Here is a 25,274-nt window from a genome sequence, read left to right as displayed (position 1 = left end):
ACGGCCGCTTCCTTCCGACTCCTAGCCCTTTCCTGTCCCATCGTCGCCATAAGACCTACGGTATCTGTGTCGCAAAAAAAAAGGAGCTTGTTGCAAATACAGGATTGCCGAGGTATCTAATTAATTCGCAGAGGCTTTACACTGGACGCTGAAAGGCGGAACAATTTATAATGAAGATGTAAGTATGTAGGCTATGTAATTTAACTAAATTTAGATTTCTTTTCTGTTTTGTTTACTTCAGTATAGTCCATCAGATCTTGTCATTAACGCCATAAAATAAAAGACGTCTTATGTACTATTACATTATACATCCGCAATAAGTTGAATTACTTTTGACTGTATAATTATGATTTCTAATTATTTCTAAGCAAAGTTAGTGACATTCTTCACCTTTACATGCTCAGTTAATGCTGCGCTACGAAGTATCAGCCAATATCTTAAATTCATTTAATCGACTTTCATTACTTATTTATTTACCAGTGTAATTCTTTTCAGTTTGAGTAGGCAATACAATTTCTTGAATAATCGAAATGTCATCCGCGGTGTGCATGCTAGTCTGACGTGGCTTGCTGAGCGCATGCGCCCTACAGCCTTACGTGGCAAAACCAGCTGGTATCGTATTTATAAACACTACTGGTTTTATGTGCTGTTTTAAAATATATAGTGTAATATTAGGTAAGAATTCTTATATTTTACGTGCTTATACGCTTGAGACAAGTGTCATGCTTTAGTTGCTGTACGAATTAATTCTTATGACTGTAATGAAACGATTTAAACCTTCATCCTTGAGACATGAGTGTTGATTGAAATTTGACATCTGCAAATACTGTTTGATGGTTACTGAAAGTTGATGAGCTGGAAATGTGAATACATCGTTACTTTGTATCCTGCTTATTTTCGTAGATGACTTCCTGAACCAATAAAATACGTTCACTTTCATATAAATCTGATGCCCATGCCAGTCATATGTTGCTTATTATATACCTCTTTTTTGACGTAGTTGTTTATAAAATGTCACTTGCCATTGGACATATGAGTACCTTGAGTTTTAAAATTGGCATGCTTTTTGATTTTTTTGTATACTCTGATGGAAGAAATGCTATTACAAATAACGTTGTTGGCACTGTGACATTTAGGTTATGTTGTTAAAGTTGTCGGTTCCTATTCTTGTATATAGGTAGCCCTTTCATGGATTAATGATATAATCTTATAAAGTCATAACACAGTTTCGTTATAGTAGTAAGAAAATGTGATTCTGTTTAAAATACGAAGTTGCATTGGCTTCTCTTTCTGATGGAGATCACTTTACATTTTTGTTTGTTGATAGTGTGTATTTATTACCAGTTTCTCCATATCACTAAAATCGATGTTAGTAATACAAAATTTGCTTTTCATAAAATTTATGTTGTTCTCCTGCTGATAAATTAGTCTGCAGAACATGGCAAGACAAAATTTTGAAATTTAATAATAGGCTATAGAATGTGAAGTATGGCTGAAACATTGAGATGTGGGTTCATTTATTATTCTGACCACAAAATTGAATAAGGTGACACTAGAAATATGGGATCAGTGAATGTTAACAGTCGTGGTATTTTAGTCATGTTTTTATTTTTATTAGGGACTTACAGTTGTAGTTCTTTTATTAGTATTAGGTTTCCTATTATTTAAGCAATATTGGAAATCATTGAGATTTCATTCAATTGTCAGTCCCTTTAATATACCAGGATATACTTTTTAACATTTCTGTTAATATTCCTTCGTAGCTTAAGTCACAGGTTCCAAGCAGCTTTTAGAGTTCTTATGACCAAAATTTGTCAGTGATTTATAAGAACATGCCAGTTACTGAGTTTCTGATATATCTGGAAGGCTGGTCATTTAATGTAGCTCTCTATTTTTAGTGTTTATTTGCATAAATTGACTGCCTGTTAAAGAATGAATGATGAATATCATATTTTTTCATTCTTATTTGAAAAGGTTGTATGTCCAACTGGCCCTTTCAACCAATTTCATGGCCATCAAGTTTGATGGTTATAGATTCATCTGGTTGACATTGGGAGATAATGACGAGTAGCTATTTATGGTTTAGAGCAGAAAACACAGCAGCTCGACCAACATGTACTTCAAAAGGGAAACTTCTGGTGAAGTAATTTTATATGATATTTGTTTGTACATTTGACTGTGGTAACCAATAGCCTTCTAGAAAATTAGATAATTATACATTCTTGCCTCTCCTGAATTGTGGTCTTCCCTAGTTAGGAAGCATATACCTTACCCATTGGTTCATCATAGTTCAACTTTTTACAACTTAAGCCTTTAAATTGGCTGACATCAATAACACAGGTAATTAGTAGTTGTTATTCCCCAAGATTGAAACTTATTTCAGTGACATTTAAGGGTGTTTGAATACAGCTCCATGTTTTTGACTTCCGACACTTTTTGTTATTCCCCAAGATTGAACTAATTTCAGTGACATTTAAGGGTGTTTTAATACAGCTCCATGTTTTTTACTTCCGACACTTCAAAAAACTCTTGAAGGTCAAATGTTTGACAATTGACTGTCTCTTGAAATTGAAAGCAATTGAAGGACATATTCCAGCAGAGTGTTCTTGCGCTCTTGTGAAAGATTAATGAACTGTTGAGATTATGAATTTAAAGTTTGTTGTGTCATGAATTTAAAGTTGTATTTGAAATGTCTCTATATAAATTATGTTATCTGTCTACTATAATTACACTAGTGTCCAAAAGTTAAGCGTAATTTACGAGTAATAAGGGCAGCAGGAAATAGATCGCAAATCGCACGACATATGCCCTGATCAACCTTACGTGTTCGCTTTGTGTAGGAAAGGAGTGTTCCCTGCTTTGACTAGCGGCGTAACCGCTTGCCCCGCCCCTCTCTCCTTGCCCCGCCCCTTCCTTTTCCTTTGAATCTCACAACCATTAATATGAGGCACACAGCAATAGGCTACACCACGCACCACATGCCGCAACAAGAGGTAAGTTTCATATAACCTATGCTGTTTTCCCTCTTCTTCTTCTTCCAAAGGTGGCCATTTGACTAACTCTCTCTCTCTCTCTCTCTCTCTCCCTCTCTCCTTCTATTCATTAATTTTATCTACCGGGTGAGTTGGCCGTGCGTTTAGGAGTGCGCAGCTGTAAGCTTGCATCCGGGAGATAGTGGGTTCGAACCCCATTGTCGGCAGCCCTGAAAATGGTTTTCCGTGGTTTCCCATTTTTACACCAGGCGAATGCTGGGGCTGTACCTTAATTAAGGCTGCTTCCTTCCCATTCCTAGGCCCTTCCTCTCCCATTGTCGCCATAAGACCTATCTGTGTCGGAGCGACGTAAGGCAACTAGCAAAAAAAAAAAAAAAAGAGAAGAAAAATTATCTATCATTTATTATTTATTCAGGTTAACTTCATGGACACCGCAATGAATTGTGAATTTATACCAGCCGCAAATTAAGAATGTGTCGGTTTTAACCATATCTTCATGTGCCGTCCTGACAATGTCCAACAGCTTTTCAGCATGATTTTAACAAGCACTACGGGAACATTCCATTTTATTTACGTTGGTCAATGTGGAAACACCATCTAGTAGTTCTGCGTCAGCTGGTGGTTATTTACAGTGGCATTCAGTGGCTTGCATACTGCTAACACCACTGAAGTAGATTTGGGGATTGATAATTTGTCTACAGAATCAACATTTACCAGTTCCCGTTTTGCAATTAAGAAATTGTAATGATTAGCAGTGATGGAACTAACAATTCTATGAATATCAATACAAGAAAGAGTAGAGTCCCGGCATTATATAACGATTTTCATTAAATTCTGTTCTGCCATTTTCTCATGGCTCGGCACTGATATGGAATCATCATCATCATTTTCCTTTATCCAGCTGTAGCCGGGTAGGGGAAAATATGGTTCCTCTCCACTTTCTTTGGTCTTTCCACCACTCCTCCTCCAACACTGTGTCCCAGTCCAGGTTTCTTTCTATAATACTGCGTTGGGTTGTGTCCTTCCATCTCAATCGTAGCCGTCCACGGCCTCTCCTTCCTTGCATTGGCATTTCCATCACCTTTTTTTTTTTTTTTTTTTTTTTTTGGCAATCTTTCATCACTCATTCGCTTTATGTGCCCAGACCATCTTAGTTGGCTCTTCTCTATTCTGTCATTCATTTTTTCCACTCCAATTTCTTCCCGGATTTTCTCATTCCTTATTTTGTCTCTTCTACTCTTTTGTATCATGCTCCTCAAGAACTTCATTTCAGCTGTCTGTATTCAACTCTCATCCTTTGTCATTGTCCACTGGGCAAGTTGGCCGTGCGGTTAGGGGCGCGCAGCTGTGAGCTTGCATTTGGGAGATAGTGGGTTCGAACCCCACTGTTAACAGCCCTGAAAATGGGCTTTCATGGTTTCCCATTTTTACACCGGGCAAATGCTGGGGCTGTACCTTAATTAAGGCCACAACCGCTTCCTTCCCACTCCTAGCCCTTTCCTATCCCATCATCGCCATAAGACCTATCTGTGTCGGTGCGATGTAAAGCAGCTTCCAAATAAAAAAATAAAAAATAAAAAAAAATTGTCATTGTCCAACTTTCTGCTCCATAAGTTGTTATGGGTACATAATACATCTTGTACATAGTTTCCTTTGCTTCCATTAGTACATCTTTGTCCCATAACATATTTCGTACACTATGATGGAAACAGCTTCCAGCTTGAATCCTGTTACTAATCTCAGCATCCAGTTGAGCATTCTCCATTAATTCAATCCCCAGGTATTTGAACATCTCCACTACTTCCAGGGGCTTGTCTGCAAGTCTAATCTGACTTTTCCCTTCTTTCATAACAAGAGTTGTAGTCTTTTCTACACCTACACTGACTTGGCAAATGTCATGGGATAGTCACCTAATAGCGCATAGGGCCTCCTCTGGCCCTGCAAACTGCAGTGAGACGCCGTGGAAGTGAGTCAACAAGTTCCTGGTAGTCCTCTGTACGCAGCTGACACCAAATCGTTTGCAGAGCGGCCGCCAATATGGGTCTGTTCGTGGGTGCAGGATCCATGGCACAGAGCCTGCGTTCCAGGACATCCCAGATATACTCAATAGGGTTCATATCGGGGCTCCTGTGTGGCCATGGCAGTCGTTGGACCTCCGCTGCATGTTTCTGGAACCATTCCCGGGTGACACGGGAGCGATGTGGCGGCGCGTTATCATCTTGAAACACTCCAGAACCGTCTGGGCGCTGGAGGGCCAAAAATGGGTGGAGACAGTCTCCGAGCAGCTCAACATACCGTGTACCATTCAAAGTCTCTTCCAGAACAACTAGCGGGCCCATTCCATACCAGGAAAATGCACCCCAGACCATAACAGAGACACCAGCGCCCTGGACCACACCTTCGAGGCTGGCGGGATCCATCTCTTCATGGTTTCCCATGGCGCCATACACGGTGCCTCCCATCGGCATGGTGCAGTTGAAATCGTCATTTGTCCGACCATATCACATTACGCCATTGTCGTCGCGCCCGATGATGTTGGGTTAACAGTAGCACGAGTGGGTGGCGCCGGCTCCCATACTCTATAGAACCCATGTTCCTACGGAGAGGTGTCTAGTATGGCCTGTGTTGAATTGAGCCGTGATTTGTTGCACGATTGCCCGTCTGTCACTTGACAATCCGTCTCAGATGTCGCCGGTCACGGTCATCGAGGGGGTTGGACGGCCGGTCGTTCGTCTGTTGTGGACAGTGACACCCGCATTCAACCATTCACGATACATCCTGGACATGGTTGATCGTGTGAAGCCGAATTCCCGCATCACTTCCGAAATCGCACTTCCCATCCGTCGGGCACTGACCACCATACCCCGTTCGAACGGTGTCAGCTCACGACGACGTTCTATGTTACACCTGTCACATGCACAGCCACTGCTCACGAGGTCTCCTATACAACTGCCGCTGGCACAGGGGGCGTGTGGTGCGAAAACAACACACCTGCGCATCAGTGCTCCGCTATCCCATGACATTTGCTCGGTCAGTGTATATTCAATCCGCATTCTTCGATCTTCCCATTCACCACATCCAACTGTTCTTGAATCTTCATATCCTCTTCTACCCAAATCACATGTCACCTGCAAATATCATGATGATCATTTCTCTTTCTCCATATGTTGCTTTTGCTGTTCTCATGATGTCATCCATTACTGTTGTGAACAGGATTGGTGCTAGAACACTTCCCTGTCTCAGCCCACTAGGATTTTGAACCAACTTGTCCTGCCATCTTGTGTTTGCACACAACTACAACATTCCTTGTACATTGCCATGATCATTTTTATTAATCCCTGTCCAATTCCTTTTTGCACCAGACTGTCCCAAACTTTAGTCCTAGGGACACTGTCATATGCCTTTTCCATGTCAATGAATATCATGACCATATCATTCCCAAAATCCCATTGCTTTTCCATTCATTGTCTCATAATGAAAATGGGCTCTATTGTTGGCCTTTCACTTCTGAAAACAAACTGATTTTCCTGTAACTGATTTTCAACCCTCAACCTTATCCTACTTTTCAGTACCCTCTCCATTATCTTAGCAACATGGGGTATCAGAGTAATTCCCCTGTAGTTCTTCAATACTTTCTTATCGCCTTTCTTCAAAATTGGGATGGTTATTCCTTTTTGCCAATCCTCACGGACCTCCTTATTCTCCCAGACGCTTGATAGCTGCAGTTGCTTAAGTGCAGCCAGTATCCAGTAATCGGGAGATAGTGGGTTCGAGCCCCACTGCCGGCAGCCCTGGAGATGGTTTTCCATGGTTTCCCATTTTTACACCAGGCAAATGCCGGGGCTGTACCTTAATTAAGGCCACAGCCACTTCCTTCCAATTCCTAGGCCTTTCCTATCCCATCATCGCCGTAAGACATACCTGTGTCGGTGCGACGTTAAGCAAAAAAAAAAAAAAAATTCTCCCAGACAATCCTGAGAACTCTATATGTCCACTGCAGGCCTATAGCTCCAGCTGCCTTTTATCATCTCCAAATTTCATCTATTCCAGCAGTTTTTCCATTCTTCATCTTTCTTACTGCCATTTCAATTTCATTCATTGTAATTTCTTTATCCATTTCTTCATCAGCTAATTGCCTTTCCTGGTCGTCCATTGAATGACTGTCATTAGTTCTCATGTTCAGCAACTTCTGGAAATACTCTCTCCATCTGTTTCTTATTTCTTCTGGCTTTGTTAATATTATGCTGCCTTCATCCTTCACAAATCTGGTGTTTACTTGATCTCTGTCTTTGTTTCTTAAGATACCATACAGTAATTTCTTGCTGCCCTGCATATCATCTCTCAATTTCTGTGTGATTAAGGTCCAGCTTTTCCTCTTTTCTTTCTCCACTAATTTTTTGGTCAAATTCTTTGCCTTCACACATTTCCTTCTACTTTCTTCAGCCTTAGATGTTTTGCATGCTTTCCATGCCATTTTCTTTTCCTTCACTTTAATCTTTACCCTATCACTCCACCAGTGTGTCTCTTTGTCTTTCACATTTCCTGATGTTCTACCACATACCTTTTCTGCACATCCAACCAGTGCTTCCTTAAATCTTTTCCATTCATCTTCAACATTCCCCATTTCCGTCCTGGGTACCAAGGGTATTATTTCCCTTTGAAATTCTTCTTGTTTGCTTTTCTCCTTCAACTTCCATACTTTAATTCTTTTCTCTCTTCTTAATGGGGGTTTTTCAATCTTTTTCAATCTTTCCCACTTTCAATTTTCCTATCACAACTCTATGATCTCCACCAAAGTCTTTTTTCTAAAAGGTTCTTCGGGTGTTTTTTCTCTGATTACATATATAAACAGTCATGGTCTTTGTTCGTCTGTCTCCCCAACCATACCTTGTAATCTTCTGGCTGTTCTTCCTAAACGAGGTGTTTCCAACTATCATTTGGTTCCTCGTGCAAAAATCCACCAATAACTCGCCTTCTGGATTTACATTTCCTTATCCAAAGGGCCCTACAACATCTTCCTTTCCTTGTCTTTCCATTCCAACTTGTGCATTTAGATCTCCCATCAATAGCACTTCCTTATTTTCTATCTGTCTCTCCACTTCCTCTAAAACGTCCTCTAGATGTTCATCTATGCAACCCGTTTGTGGGGCATGAAACTGAAATCGATCTTTCATGCCATTTTCAAACTGGAGTCTCATCACCATCATCCTATCGCTGATGCATTTTGTATATTCCACATATTCTTGGATTTCTTTTCTAAGTATGATGGCCACTCCATTTTTTGCTTCAGGTCCTCCGCTGTAATACAGCCTGTATCCTTCTTTCAGAGGAATCTCTCCCATACCCCTCTTCTTGGTCTCATACAGTCCAAGTATGGCTATATCTTTTTTCTTTCATGAACCGGGCGAGTTGGCCGTGCGGTTAGGAGCGCGCAGCTGTGAGCTCGCATCCGGGAGATAGTGGGTTTGAACCCCACTGTCGGCAGCCCTGAAAATGGTTTTCCGTGGTTTCCGCATTTTTACACCAGGCAAATGCTGGGGCTGTACCTTAATTAAGGCTACGACCGCTTCCTTCCCATTCCTAGGCCTTTCCTGTCCCATCGTCGCCATAAGAGCTATCTGTGTCAGTGCAACGTGAAGCAACTAGCAAAAAATATATATATATATTTTTTTTTTTTCCTTCATGAAGTCAACCAGTTCTTCTATCTTTCCTGTCAGTTTCAGGACATTTACTGTTGCAATCTTGATGTAGTTTGGTGCTGGTTGCCTATTTTTCACAGTTCCCCCAGCACCCAAAGAGCTGCGCGTCGCTTCTAGCAGGGGACGCCCTAACCTTTTCCGAGGCACCATATCTGCTTTATCCATGTAGGCTATTTTTACTCCTCTGGAGTACAGACGCTACAGGTTTTCCCCCTTCTGCTATCTCCACCATACCAAAGTCCACCTTCTGCTCCGTAGACGCCGTTGAGGTCTTCACTCGAAACCCTGAGCTGGGACCTATACCAGATGTTACACACCGGGTCAGTGTGTTCTGGGACTCAGATAGGCAGAGGCGCCACTCCCAGGGTAGGGCTGCCTCCGAAGAGGGTCCCTACCTGCTTCCTGCACTGATATGAGCTAAGCAACAAAAATTTAAATTCATGAATATCTCTGTTATCACAGGCGTTACGTTACAACTGTATAAGATATAAATGATCGTTAATTATATTACCTATAAATTTTATTATGTAGTGTTTATTGATAGGCCTGCTAATAATATAGATAGTTGAGAATTACATTTTGGGCCTTCCCCTAAACTACCATTTAACCCAGTGTGATTAAAATGATTTATAGCCTAGATTGTAATACCTTATTCCCTGACTTTACGTACCGATTTTCATTGAATTCTGTTCAGCCATTTTCTCGTGATGCACATACAACGTTTTCTTCTTACTATGAACATGGACAATACAGAAATACCATTCTTTTTTAATTCTAAGCAATGTATAGACAAAACTCTATTTCAAATATACAGTCATAACCAGTTATGACTCTGAAGGGACCAAATCCATACGGTCAAAAATGTTCATGTCACATGTACTCAAAATATTTCAGTTGTTTCGCTGTTTTCGAAGACGTGCACACCAAGTTCTCTATAAAATGCCAGACTTATCGCAGCTAATCTGCTGAAAAGCTGCATTGCAAACTTGGCATTCATCTTCTGAAAAACCTTAGGATTGATGTGTGCCTACTATTCCCTACTATACTCAGATTTACAACCTGACACAAAACAGCCTGGCATGCTGATGGCAACTAAATTTAAAAAACAACACTCAGTTCACACACAAGCAATATTTTGCCCTCTAATACAGTGCGTCATGCCTACACAACATTGCATTCAACTGCTACTCGTTCGGACCAAACAATGTGTGCGGTGCATGGTGGTGAAATATGGAACTAACTTCTCTGGACAATGGAGCCTTATGAAAGTTCCAACACTTGATAATCTACGCACCCTTTTAATGGCAATGTTGTGTATTACTCTATGTTAATCATACATTTACTTTATTTTTTGCAGGCACGCTACCTCTGCACTGCGGGGCCGGCAGTGTTAAGCAATAATTGTATTAACATTTAGCCCAATCTTTTGTTGATAAACATCTTTCATTCTGAACATTGTTTTCTATTTTGTATTGTACAGGCTAGTGAAAATATTGATTTTATATTTGTTTGCAGTGAGCCATGAATCCACAGTACATTCCACCACAACCTCAGCAGTATAATGGTCCCCCAGGTGGATATCCTCCAGGACCTCAGGGTCCCCAGAAGCTTGGACCTCAGAGACCTCTTGGCCCTGGCATGGTCAGAGCTCCACAACCTAACTTTGGTGGGCCACCTATGGCAAATGGACCAGGCCCATATCCACCCAATATGCAAGGTATATCACATCAGCAAAATATTTTCTAATGTTATTTTTCTTTACGTCCCACTAACTACTTTTACGGTTTTCGGAGACGCAGAGGTGCCGGAATTCAGTCCCCCGGGCGTTCTTTTACGTGCCAGTAAATCTACCAATACGAGGCTGCCGTATTTGAGCACCTTCATATATCACCAGACTGAACCAGGATCGAACCTGCCAAGTTAGGGTCAGAAGGACAGCGCCTCAACCGTCTGAGCCACTCAGCCTGGCAAAATATTTTCTAGGTGACTGTATTTCTCAGACATGATTGCTGATAACATTATTTTAACACAGTAAAGACTATTTCTTTCCTCAACAGTGTTTTTTTTTTTTTTTTTATAACTATAATTCACAATAGGTGCAGGCTGCAATAATTTTATAGAGAGTTTAAGACAGATAGGGTGCTATGAATAAAGAATCAGACAAGTTTATGAATTGACGACCCAAACAAGAACAACAACAACAACAACTTAAAGTTTACTAATATTGTAAACATAAATGTTTTTTCCTACTTTGTGTTGATTCTTTAGTTGCTCACCATTATGGAAGGAATATTTTTGTGTCAGATTGCTATTCTCCCTACAAAACCTTATACAGTACAACCCCGATTTTGCGTGACATCGATTTAGCATTTAACAGAAGAATTTTCCAGTCCCGAAAATTGTTCCATAAGAGCTATGCAATTTTATATTTGGTTTAACATAATTCAGAGTAGGGTAAAACCCACATTTAGCATTAAGGAAATGTTAAAATTCTTAAATATTTATTTCTATTCGTTTTGCTTATGGGACATTAAGAACCTATGAAAAAGACTTCATAAGCTTGCTAAGGATGATTCAAGACAGAAGAGGAATTTAGAGCGCGGGCACTTCCGGCTAAAATGAGATATCGGACTCAGATACACATCCGACCATGGCTGCTGTAGGAGAAGAGAACCCCCGTTTTAATAACAATATTATTACAACCTTTGAAAATTGCTATGTTAACTTGTGCAATATTGAGAACCCTTTTATTGATTCATCCATTAATATGGGCAAATTCGGGTGTGTTAGTTTTTATCTGTTACCAGTATTCATACACTCTACTCCAGTGTTTATATCGAATGTGATCGATCATCTTCCGTATCAATTCCTCGCTATGTGTGAGCGAGTCGATCTTGAGCGAGCCTGAGGTCTCCTCACAACTCCAACTGGTGTAAACAATCATCGGGATAACATATTTTTGCAAAAAGTACAATGACAGCAGTTGATAACAAACAAATTGCTTAACTTTAATACTATGTACTGAAATAAAATAAGAATGTGATACTTCTCCTCAAGATACAGTGTTGTGCATAACTAATTTAAAAGGTTAGGTTATGTACTTTCGCGTATTGTTAAATTTCAGAAAGGCTGTTCCCATGTAAATTTATAGTGGAAATGTTATCATTATTCTACAGGGAGCTTGAAATATGTTTTCATAATATGGTAAATCTAAGTAAGATGACTGTTTGAAGTAAGAAAATGGATATGTTTGCCACTGAATGTTTGAAAGTGAACGTGTGTGTTCAGACTGTTGGAATTAGAAAATATGTGCTAATGAGTAAGCCGTTGCTTGGAAAACATACGCGAAAGTGTTTAAATAAACCGATTGCTGTTTCATACCAATTTTAATGTGTTTTTTTGTTAGTTTGGTATCTTTCCCGATTTTTACAGAAAATCATGTATAATGTTATAAGGACAACCTTAAAACAAAGCAGTTTTGCATTCACCGACAAAAATCTCAAAATGAAGCACAAACTGTAACTACAGTACACTGTGTAGGGTAGATATCTCCTTGTTTCATTGATGTCACTGTGTTAATGATGTATGATAGTACAATTTATGTTAATACAGGCAAAGATCTAAAAAAAAAAAGTGTGCTTTCTACTGAAACCTCGATTTAAGGTAAACCCCCATTTAAGGTTAAAAAAGTCAGCTTCACAGCCTTCATAACCAAGTTTTCAAACAAAACACTTTCAAAAGGTCTTATTTCTCAGAAAAAGATATTTGAAAGAGTTCAATTTTGCATTGTCAATGCCTGCTCTCACAATAAGTATATTTATCTTTAAAATAATGCATTGGGTTTGTTAGAGTTCTAGAATAGCGCAATGTAGCACATTCTATTGATGTATTTATGTGAATCAAATTCATCCTTTTTGAGACTTGGCAAAAAAATGCAAATTAGAAAGTTCAGTAACCAAAATTGTCTCATGGTTTAATGGATATCGCCAGGGAATAGAACGGAAAAAATCACATGGAGCATACGAAAATGTGAAGGCTCAAGAACTGATGATCTGTTTTGCTTGTAGACCCATGATATGATGACAAAAATAATATGTATTGTATAATAACACTTTGCTTTCAGGCACATGTACCATATTTACTCTTTTCCGCAAAAGAATACTGTGACCTAGGATGGGTTGTTTGTTTATTTACGTTTGGACATGTTCCGTGTTGTGATAAAGCAACTGCATGGAGCTGCAGAATTCGAAGTTTGTTAAACCTGCACGTTGCTGGGACTTGATCAGTTCCATAACAGTAAGAAAAGAATCATATGCATTGAAGGAACCGAACATTGTCTTGCTGTTGAGGAGGTATTTTATAAAAATTGTGCACGGGATTGCAGAAATTTGTTACTGAGTCATATGTCGTACTGTAGATCTTTCTGTTCATGTAAAATGGACATTCTTAGCCAAAGTGAGGAAGATCTGTAAATAAATTGAAGGCAGTCTTGAGTCCTTTGAAGTCTTTAAACCTCTTTGGAAACTGCCTGACTGACAGGCTTGTGACTGTTCTGTTGTCATGCAGCCAGACTACCAACCTTTCACTCGTCCTCTTCCTTCCTTATCAAGCCACCTGTGCACTTGGCGTGCAAGGCAGGCATCTTGTTTGGTGGTCAGTCCTGCTGTTGGGTACTGTTAGTGATTAGCAAGACTTTTCATTCATTAAAATGAACATTTAAAAAAAATACAGAATGAGCAGACATAAGAATTTACTGTGCACCGAGAGAGTTTGCTGCATAAAATAATAGGTTACAGGTCATTTGGCTGAAAATTTGCATTCAGGAGATGGTAAGTTTGAACTTCACCATCGGCACCCCTGTGGTAGGTTTACCACTTTTACACTAAACAATTACTTTGACTGTACCTTAATTGAGACTGTGGCTGCTATCTTCCCAGTTTTAGCCTTTTTTTTTTCCCCTTGTTGACAAAAAAATCCTACAGTAAACAAATAAAAAATCAGAGAAGTTTGCTGTGTAGTTCGTATCACGCAGCCGTAAGGTTCCATTCGGGAGATGAGGAGTTTGCACTCTACTGTTAGCTGCCCGGCAGATATTTTCCATGGATGTGCTTGTAAGACCATGGCCGCTACTTTCCCATACGAATGTTCTTACCTTATCTGCCAGAGTGCCGTAGATGTACCCTAAGAACATTCAGTTCATTCAATCGTTAATTTATTCATTCATTAACAAATGCTCTTGCCCCAGTTTGTGGTATCCGTGAGTGGGAGAGAGACATCTTTTCATGCATGTATGAATACAGGTCGTTCATTAATCATGTATTCATTCATCATTCATTCATTGTCATGCATTTATTCACATGCAATGTTCTCACCATATCTGCTGGAGTTCTGTAGTTGTAGGCAGAGAATGTTCAACTCATTAAATCATTCATTCATCATGCATTCAGTCATGCAGTATACTAGTATAACCCAGTCAAGCAAATCATCCCTTTAGTCATTCATTCCATCACTTATTCATTCGTTCATAATGCCTATTGTAAGCTAAGGATAACATTGTTCAGACTAGTGACACAATTAAATACTTGCACTAACACAAATTAATAGGGGTTAGATACATGTTGTCCTAGAGTATATAGCAATGTTAACATCTAGGACAAAAATAAAGATCTTGATTGATTGATGCTTATTGTTTGAAGGGGCCTAATATCTAGGTCATCAATCATCAAAAATAAAAATCTTGGAAACTACATTTTAGAGATCGGGTAGGCGTAATTGTAATATTTGTAAGGTCGTTTTTGGCGGCTTTAACTCATTTCTGAGTTTTTAACTTCTTCCAATAAATTCACTTCTGTCTGTGGATGTACTTTCAATGGTTGAACCAATTCTAGCATGGAATAAGCATCCACACAGATTGCACAGAATTGATGGAGATGGGCGTGGTTGCACTGCACGGAGTTTTTGTGCTTCTCTCCTGGCCTCTTCATATCTGCGTTGTTCCCCTTCAGTCAGATTGACAGCAGCAGGGATTGTCCGGTGCCAAATTGTACGGTCTTGAGCAAGTATGTCCCAGGTTTGTGGATTGTCACCAGACAGGATTTGGCGTGGAAATCTGGTATCACTCATCCGACGGACATGGCCAATCCATCTAAGCTGATGACTAGTGATGGATGATTCTATGCTCTTGGCATGCACTTTCTCAAGAACAGCAATGTTGGTGACATGGTCTTCCCATTTGATCCTAAGGATGAATAAAATTTTTTGCTGGTGGAAACGCTCGCGCTTTCTTCAAGTCACGTCAGTAAAAGGTCCAAGTTTCACAACCATACAGCATTGTTGTGATGACAACAGTGTGGTACACCATGAGTTTCGTCTTCACTTGTCAGGTCTTTATTCATGAACACCCGGTGTGATAGCCGTTCAAATGCTGCACGGGCAGCACGAATTCTCTTCTCCACATCTTGCTCACAGTTACAGCACACAGATAGTATACTATGCAAGTATGAAAAGTATATGAGATGGAGATGTTGAAATGTGGAAGGGTTGTGCCTGGTGAAGGTTGTGCCAGGACCTTGGTCTTTTGAACGTTAATGGTGAGACCAAAATGATCACCTGCACTCTTGAAGCAGTTAACTGACTGTTGCAATTCCTATGGTGTGAGTGTAGGTGATGCAGCAGCATCATCTGCACACAGCATTTTAGTTACCTTTTTAACCTGGGCGAGCTCCCGGAAATTGGTCTTGCTAAGTTGAAAAGCCCTCCATCGAAATGATACTAATCTCTACACCTGGGTTGTTCATAAAAGATTCATGTAGCATGGCAGCCAAATATAATGCAAATCATGTTGGAGCAAGCACACACCCCTGCTTCAGTCCATGAGTAATAGGAAATTCATCCAAGATCCTATTCTGACGGCAAACCTGTGTGGTCATGCCATCATGGAGGGTCTGAACCAGGTCAACAAAATGTTGAGGACAGCCAAAATGTTTCAATACCGCCTACATAACAGGTCTTGGAACAGAGCCAAATGCCTTTTCCAGGTCATAAAAGACTAACAAGAGAGGATTCTGTTGCGCTCTGCATTTTTCCTAAAGCCTTGCACAGAAAATCAGATCAGTTGTGCCTCTGGAAGTTCGAAATCCACACTGGGACTCTGGGAGGATTCTCTCAGAGATAACCTGGAGGCGGTTAAGCAGAATTCTTGCAAAAAATTTTACCTATAACAGATAGCCTGATATATTGCGATAGTTACTACAAACACTGCGATCATCTTTTTTGAAGATTATGATGATAATGGAATTTTTTTGTTCGCTGGGTACCTCTCTGACTTCCCAAATTTTGAGGATGAGAATGAAAATCCTAGTTGTGAGTGATTGACCACCAGCTTGAATTAACTCCAGAGGGATGGTATCTGGGCCAGGTGCCTTTCTGGGTTTCAGACGATTGAGAGCTGCACTGAATTCTTGGTAAGTTGGCAGAACTGCCATCCGTGGTTTTTCGGGCTGTTGAGGCACATCACAAAGACAGTCTTCATCAGCAGTTGGACGATTTAGAAGGGTGGAAAAATGCTCCTTCCAACGCTTCACGATTTCATGACTGTCAGTAAGAGTGGTAGAGTTGTGAACAGTTTTCAATGTACCTCTTGAAGAATGAGATGACCATGCAGCTCTTTTATTCCTGCATAAAAGTTCCTCAGGTCCCGAACATCAGATAGTTTCTGAAGTTCCTGAGCTTTCTGTTGCCACCAGGTATTCTTAATTTCTCTTATCTTTGACACATTCTTTCAAATTCTAAAAATGTGCTTTCTTCATGTTGGAGGATGGACCTTGAAGATGGAATAGATCGTCAGACTAATCTTATCTCTTCTGCTTTACAAAACCAGTGATTTCCTTGGCTGACTTGGTGATTGTCTTCTGCAAAGTGGCCCATTCTTGCTGAACGTCATTTGTGCTAATTGTGTTAACTGTTAGCTGTACATTGATCATATTCTGAAATTCTGTGGCAAAGGATTCATCCTGAAGTTTAAATGTGTTAAACTTTCTTCTGGTCAAGATTTGGAGATGCCTAGGTGGTTTAGGGCATACTGTGATCCTGAGTTGGCAAATAAGGAGTTCTTTATCAGTCCAGCAATCATCAATATTTTTTGCTGTTCTGGTAATAAATATGGCCTTCTTATCACAATGCCGTGTAATGACATAATCAAGAATGTGCCAATGCTTGGATCAAGGATGCACATCCATGTAGTCTTTGAAGTAATTAGGCAGTTGAAACTGAGTGTTGGTGATGAAGAGTTGACGTTCTGCACATAGACTGAGAAGCAATAGTCCATTTGCATTACAATTGCCAACTCTTTGCTTACCCATCACATTTTTCCATAGCCGATTATCTCTCCCAACTCTGGAATTGAAATCGCCAAGGAGTAAGAGCTTATTTGTAGATGGTACCTTGGTGATGGTTGTGTTCAGCTGATTGTAGAACTCGCCCTTTATATCATCATCAGCATTCAAGGTTGGACATAGGCGGATATGACGTTATAAAAGTACCTCCTGAGAGTGGAATGCGGAGAGTCATCTTTCACTGATTGCAGTGGGAGTAAGTTGGTGATCAATAACCAGTTTTGTCTTCACAGTGAATCCCTCACCATGGATGAAAAGTTTTTGCTCCTCCTTTCGCTTTCAGGAGATGGTATATCGTGAACCAAACTCACTAATTTTGCCTTCCATGGACAGTCTGGTTTCACTCAAAGCAGCAACATCACTGCTGAGTCTAGAGAGCTGTTCTTCTCTCAGGCCTGCCATTATCTGACGCATCAAGTAAAGTCCTTTCATTCCATGTTCCAATTTTCAGAGAGTGACTCTTTCCTGCTTTTGATTTCTGACCGCGTGAAAGATGACCCACTGGGTGCAGCCACCCAGTCTGACATAAGATGTGACTTCCGATGTTTAGCCCAACTTTTCTAGGGTCTTAACAATGTGGGGTGGGCAGTGGTAATCCTAAACAGGCCTACCCAAACACAGGTGTAGGACCGAATTCCGGACTAGTCACAGGATCTCAGGGAGACGACCATCACACATCTGTTGCCAGTGTGCAGGTCTGAACTAGTGTCTTCCAATTTCATCCATAACCTGCCCCCACCATCCATATCCCATCGCCGCTGGACTTTGGAAATAGTAAGTGACATTTGGAAGAAGTGCCACTGGCATGTATTTGTTTAGGGTAGATCTCAGCTTGCCGGGAAGTGACCCACGCACTGTGATCTCGGAGCCATATCCTGCGGCACATCGGCACATATGGAACGAGACATGCAGGGTCAAACGCCGAGACTGCAATGAACTGCCGCAGACTCAAATTGCTACTGAGATGTGCCTTCACAGGCAGTTCGCCTGGCATGACCTCTTCTGTCTCAGCGACCGTTGGGAACCATGAGAGTAACGGACTCCTCCCCTGCTCGTTTCACCAGTGGGCCAAACACTTGTGATGGGTTCCAGTGTCATTTCCTACACTTAGAGGACCATCGACCTACCTAAAGGGGCTCATCTTCCCAAAGCCGTTGGCCCCTGTACGGAGTAGAGTTATTTACCATTGCCTGACACTCGGCGTCGAGTCTCTGGCTAGTGATATATTAATTGTAATATTTAAGGTAGTAATAGATAAATTAATTGTAACAAAATCATGCATGTATCAAATAATTTGGATTGTAATAAATGATTTCCCTCTCCCCAGTTCCTGGTGATCCAGAACTTAGGGGATGGGAATATTCTATTATTTTCTATTCTGTTCTACTTTTCCATACCTGTACCATGTAGGGTACTCAATAGAAACCGTAGAAACTATGGCAGATATAATAGTATTTAAATATTTTATTATTATTGAGGTCCGCCTTTTTAATACAAACTGTACAATGTTTTACATTGTTTTACATCACATTTATGTTCAGGGACTAGTTTCGACCTAACTGTAGGTCATCATCAGCCTTAAAGCAAATCAACACAATATATTGAAAAAAATAAACAATGTATAGACAGAAAGGTCTTAAAAAACTGTATGCGCAACTCGTAGAATTGAAGTTAAGACTGGTTAAATAAATTAAATACTATTGTAATCACATTTCAATACGGATCAATCATAATGAGATTTATATCTTTTAATTATGGCAGATATGCTGATCTACTGGTGGTGAAAGGTATCTTCTACAGAGTGTAGCTGCAGCTTCAATGTAACATGGTTGAAGATTGTCCTCTGAGCAAATCAGAGGCTATAGACTACATATGACAAATTTCATATTTGTATTCCATATTGATTTAAAATTAAATTGTAATATAATTTCTTATTAAGACATCCTTTTAATAAGGTCCACCTTTTCAATACTTTTAACATATGTTAACTAGTACATGTTATGGTTTGATTGTACCTTTCTTAGCTACATAACATGCAACAATTAAAACATTAGATATGTGAATGATGAAAACATTATTCAGTTCTTGAAAATGTCATAAAAATAACTCTTAAGAATCTTGAATATGTTTAAAAACACTATACTGTCTTAAAAAACTACAATGTTAATTCCCAATAAAATAGGTCATAAATGAGGTGAGTTATAGTTGGAGATATATATTTTTCAAAACGTTAACATATCTCAGTACAAAATAAGGATTTTTTAAAAACTTCAATTAATCTTTTTAAAAATGCTGTAGCTAACAGATTAAAATGCTAAAACGGAACAGACGATGGGTGGACGTGATTTCATTTCAGCTTCTTGTTCTTGTAGAATATGATCTGAGAAAAAGAAGACAAAATAAAATAAAAATTGTTAAAGAAGGAAATAAGAACTATTGAAATAAGATTGGGCTGGGCTTAGTGGCTCAGACGATTGGTTGAGGTGCTGGCCTTCTGACCCCAACTTGGCAAGTTCGATTCTGGCTCAGTCCGGTGGTATTTGAATGTGTTCAAATACGTCAGCCTTATGTCGGTAGATTTACTGGCACGTAAAAGAAGAACTGCTGGACTAAATTCCGGCACCTCGGCGTCCCCGAAAACTGTAAAAGTAGTTAGTGGGATGTAAAGAAAATAACATTATTATTATTATTATTATTATTATTATTATTATAAATATGATTGCATCATTTATTTAACATCTCTCATTGAATTTGAATGTATTGAGCTGTGCGGGACTGCATAACAAGGTTGAATGCTAAGTTGTTTATTTACTTTAACATGTGCATTAGAATATTGCTTTATAAATATGTTTATCAACTTATGCAGTATGTTGATTTTATCAGAAATCTCTTTTAAATTTAGATTCAAATAGCTTCTTTGATCTGATTCAATATGGTTATTTCCATAAATATTAGGTAAAGGATCTTTTATAGCTTTTTGCAAAATGATCAAATCTTTGTCTGTGGAAGTGTATGAATGATTTAAATCCATCATTTGCTTGCTCATTGAAGATAATTTTCTGTGTTTTATGGCATTGATATGTTCTTCTTAATGTCTTTGAAAATTTCTACCAGTTTGGACTTTATAACTTGCATTGCAATTAGCACACTTTAATTTATATACTCCAGAACCTTAATACTTGTCTATTGTGTTAATGGTGAGTGTTTTATAGAAAATTTTGGAATTGGTATTAGTTGTTTCAAAAGCTATGTTACAGCTATGGTTTGTGAAAATATTAGTAATTTGTAAGATGATATTATTATTATTATTATTATTATTATTATTATTATTATTATTATTATTATTGTTGTTGTTGTTGTTGTTGTTGTTGTTGTCATTGTTGTCATTAACTGTAGACTACCTAAGTTATCTTTAATAGGTAATTTTGTTATATTTCATATTGTTTTCCTTTTGTTTAATATGTAATGAAAATCCATAGCCTGTTTCCAGTCAACCGTCCAGGTCAGGAATAGAATTACTGAATCTCCCATCTACCGCCGAGGGTAGGAAATAATACTGGCTGGCGAAGCTTGGTTGCACTCCTCGGGGGGAGGGAATGATTAATGAATACCAAATGAAATGAAGTGATTGTGGGGGGTGTTGGTGGAGTGACAGGGAAAACTGGAGTGTCCAGAGAAAATCTGTCCCACCTCCATTTTGTTCAGCACAAATCTGACTTTTAGTGACTGGGATTTTAACTACAGACCCAAGCAGGGAGAGGCCAATGGTCTGCAGTCTGATCATCGGAGGGGCCTTAATATCTTAAAATAATATAATTGAAATATGTTTTAATGATGTATAATGCCATACCCTTAATAATAACCCTATATCTAGCCCTTTCATATCCCACAGTTGCTGAAATTCTGCATGGGTTAGTGCAACATTCCTCAGTTAGCAAAAACATCAAATAGAAAAAGAAAAGTTCTATTATGCAACAGTTAATTAAATTACTCAAATGTCTGTTTATGACCTTTGGTTGGAATATGTCCCTCAAAGTATTGTGTATAGTTTTCTTTACTATTTTGTAATACATGTGTGAAACTTGAGATTTATGTTTTAGATTTGATCTAGATATTATATCTAAGCAGCATGATTTCCAGCAGGGTACTGCATGTCGTCGTTGGCGGCCAATACTCGTATCTGAGTTTTTGTTTCTCGCCTGCAGGTCTGTAATCTTTAGTCCACACGATGAAAGTGGTGCTGGTGGCTTATCAGACTAATTCTTGCATAAAACATGCAGCCACACATGTTGCATCCAATAGAAGGTTGGGGGACGTGGCAGTGTTTGACATAGCTTCTTTCTCTGGCAAGTTTCGTCTTCCTGTCTTTGAGGTTTCTGCTCAAACTGTGCAACTACAGCTGAGATGGTAGTACGCCAGCGAGGGCGATGCAATGCGACAGTATGCCAAGTATTTGGGTTTATATCTACTCTTCTCATGGTCGGCTTAAGTTGGTCTTTATCGCTTCAGAGGAGCACCACAAGTTTTCTTGCCAGTGGTGAGTTCACCATACAGGATTTGCCGAGGGAGTTTGCTGTCACATTGATATGGCCTGCCCATCTAAGCCGATGACCCTCAATGGTGGCTTCGATGTGGTTTAGCTTTGCTTTCTTGAGAACTGCTTTGTTATGATATAGATGTTGATTCCCATAGGGAACCTGAAATATTTGTCCCAAATGAGTAAATTTGATGTTCATGATGGATCTAAGTTTTTGTTGATGAAAGCGTTCCAGTTTCTTGATGTCCCGGCAATATAGGGTCCAGGTTTCACACCCATAGAGTAACATAGAAATAACAGCTTGGTACACCATCATTTTTGTTACAGATACTTAGATCTTTGTTCTGGAATACATGATGCAAGAGATGTCCAAAGGCCACATGGGCAGCCTGTATTCTGTTTTCCGCGTCCTCCTCACAGGTACAATGCATTGAGAAAGTACTCCCAAGGTACAAGAAGTGCTCCGCCCTGTCCAGAGCTGTGCCAGATATGGTGATATCAAAATCAGGGGGGGATGGTTCCAGGAGCAGGCTGAGTAAGCACTTTGGTCTTCTGAATGTTGACAGTCAGGCCAAAACGTTCATAAGCTCTGTTGAAGCAGATGACAGATTGTTGAAGCTCTTCTGGTGTGTAGGCTGGAGAAGCATTGTCATCTGCACATTGCATTCTGTGACCCAAGTAGAAAAGGTTAATCGTTTAGAGCGAAGTCTGGCCTGGTTGAAAAGTCTCCCATCATACCTATATTTAATTTCCACACCTGTGTTGTTTGCAGGCATTGTCTCGTAAAGCATAGCTGCGAGGTACAGGGTGAAACGTGTGTGTGCAAGTACATATCCTTGCTTGTGCCCATTTGTGATTGGAAATTCTTCTGAGATATCATTCTGATACAGTACCTGACCAACCATACCATCATGGAGAGTTTGGATCAGACCAACAAAATGCTAGGGGCATCCAAAGTACCTCAAAACCATCCACATAGTGTTTCAAGGAACCGTATCAAAGGCCTTTTCAAGGTCATAGAACACTAAGAACAGAGGTGTCATTTGTTCTCTGCTGTTCTGCTGGAGTTGTCTTATGCAGAAGATCATGTCAGTTGTACAACGAGAGGTACGAAACCCACACTGAGATTCAGGTAGTAACCTCTCAGAAACAACCTGAAGTCGATTCATTAAGATTCTAGCAAATATTTTTCCAGGGATATACCACGGTAGTTTCCACAGATACTGCAATCACCTTTCTTGAAGATTGTAACTATTCTGGAGTTTTTCATGGCAGCAGAAACATACTTGGTTTCCCAGATTAGAAGAATCAGGTAGAAAAGCCTGGTTAGAGGTGAGCTTCCACTTTGAATGAGTTCAAGAGGAATGTTGTCCATCCAGGGTTGGGAAGTATGTTGAGGAGCATGTTGAAGAAAATCTTCAGCATCAGCAGAACTACTGTTCAGGAGTGAGCTGAAGTGCTCTTTCCATCGTTTCAAGATGTCCTGCCTGTCTGTATGAATGGTGGTATGATCAACAGCTTTCAGAGTTCCTGATGATGAGCAGACAGAACCATACAGCTCTTTCAGTCCTGCATAAAAGTTGCATAAGTCCCTGATATCTGAACCCTGTCAGGTGATGACATAATCTATTATATGCCAATGTTTAGAGCGTGTGTGCATCCATGTGGTCTTGAAGTGATTTGGCAGTGTCTTGTCTTTTTGCTGCCACCAGTTGTTCTTTATTTCCCTGATTTCAGACTGACACTTCTGTTTTAGTTCTTAAAAATGCGTTTTCTTCTTTGTGTTGATTGGATTGTGAGTTAGTTGTTCTATAATAGAGTTTTGGTATTCTTTGGCAACACTATCAAGTTGAAGCTTAGAAGTGTAGAACTTCTTCCTTGTTGGATTCGTGAAGTGGGTTTGTGGCATTTTATGGATGGTAATCCTGAATTGACTAATAAGAAGAATCAACTAAGTTGTTGTTTAAGAAGCCTTTCTCGTGGACAGTCGAGATTTTCTTCTGATGATGCAGAGCACAGTTCTCTGCGAAACGTAAAGAATTTCACCTTATTTTCTTGACATGGTATAAGCCCAATAGCCTATACAGTATCATGTCTATAAATACGGGCCGTGAAGGCATCAACGGCAAGACTAATAAGAAGTTTATGATCTGTCCAGCAGTCATCAATATTCCAGGGTGTTTTCGTGGTTAGGACATCATTCTTGTCGCACTGTCAGGTGATGACATAATATATTATATGCCAATGTTTAGAGCGTGTGTGCATCCATGTGGTCTTGAAGCGATTTGGCAGTTGGAATTAGGTTTTGGTGATAAAGAGCTCATGCTCAGCACACAGGCCAAGAAGTAACTGACAATTAGCATTGCAGTTCCCAATTCCATGTTTACGCATGACTTTTCCCCATAAGAGGTTGTCCCTCCTCACTCTGGCATTGAAGTCTCCTAGTAGTTCAAGCTTGTCTCTAGCAGGCACTTTGGTGAGGACTGTGTTCAGTTAATGGTAGAAGCGATTCTCTCAATCCTTGTCATCCTTAAGAGTGAGGGCATATGAGAAGATGAGAGTAATGAATCTGCCTCCTGCAAGAGGTATGAGGAGAGTCATGGGTCTTTCATTTACTGTGATGGGAGTAAGTCGATGACCATTCACCAATTTGGTCTTTACTCTAAACTCACACCATGGATGCAACGTTCATTTACCTCCTTTCCTTTTCAGAATATGGTTTAGCCTGATGAAGCCTTGATGATTTTTCCTTCTGCGAATCTGGTTTCACTCATGGCGATGACATCATTGATGAGTCTCTTTAGCTCATGGCTGACGAGAGCTGTTCTTCTTTCTGGTGTGTTATCGTCGTCTAATAATGTTCTGACGTTTCATGCACCAATAGTGATGAACGTAGATTTCCTTCTTTCATGATTTCGACCACAAGTTGGAGTAACCCTCTGAGTGCGGTTTCACAGACAGGTTTTGAAAGTGACTACCGATGTTTAGCCCACATTTTCTAGGGCCTTCTCCATTCAGGGTGGGCAGCAGTAGTCCTAAATAGGTCTGCCGAGTCACAGATGCAGGACCGGATCCCTGAGTAGACACAGGGTCTCAGGAATGCGACCATCGCACATCTATAAATGGTCCATTATTGGACATTATAAATTTTCCAGCTAATTCCTGGTTGCCAGTGTTTTGCCCCAGTGTGCTAGGTTGGGCTCGTCAGTTGGTACCTAGCACACCTACCAAGACGCATGGCTAGTGCATACCGTGGAGGCCACTGCGTAGGCTACTTGAAGCCACCGGTAGTGCCAATGCACTACGAGAGACTTTGTCTCACTACCAAAAATTAATGCCTCCTTGGCCATCACATGATATAGATGAAATATTTCAGATTCCCTATGGGAATCAACATCTATATCATCACACATCTAGTGCTAACGTGCAGGTACAGACTAGAAGATTCCAGTTTACCCAAACCTGCTTTCATCATCCTTATCCCATCGTCGTTGGGCTTTTAGAGGAACAGCAGAAGAGAATTCCATAGGCATGACTTTGTTTAAGGTGGATCGCAACTTACCGAGGAGTGACCCATATACTATGGTCCTGGAGCCATTCACTGCAGCATATATAGCTTGAGACATGCAGTTTCCAGCACCAGAACTGCAGT

The 25,274-nt window shown here is 40.0% G+C and overlaps 1 protein-coding gene across 1 annotated transcript in view; it reads left to right on the top strand.

Annotated features, from left to right (window-relative positions):
• Positions 1-564: 564 nt before the first annotated feature.
• The window catches only part of Sec24CD (Secretory 24CD), a 203,717-nt gene continuing 179,007 nt past the window's right edge, over positions 565-25,274 (top strand). Inside the window, exons 1-2 of the mRNA XM_067152321.2 lie at positions 565-675; positions 10,208-10,409. Of these exons, the coding sequence (XP_067008422.2) occupies positions 10,214-10,409 (196 nt within the window). The 5' untranslated portion in view covers positions 565-675; positions 10,208-10,213. The remainder of the gene's footprint in view (positions 676-10,207; positions 10,410-25,274) is intronic.

The sequence above is a fragment of the Anabrus simplex genome, chromosome 8 (assembly GCF_040414725.1).
Source record: "Anabrus simplex isolate iqAnaSimp1 chromosome 8, ASM4041472v1, whole genome shotgun sequence".
In the NCBI taxonomy this organism is placed as follows: domain Eukaryota; kingdom Metazoa; phylum Arthropoda; class Insecta; order Orthoptera; family Tettigoniidae; genus Anabrus; species Anabrus simplex.
This window is presented reverse-complemented; position numbering and strand designations above follow the sequence as displayed.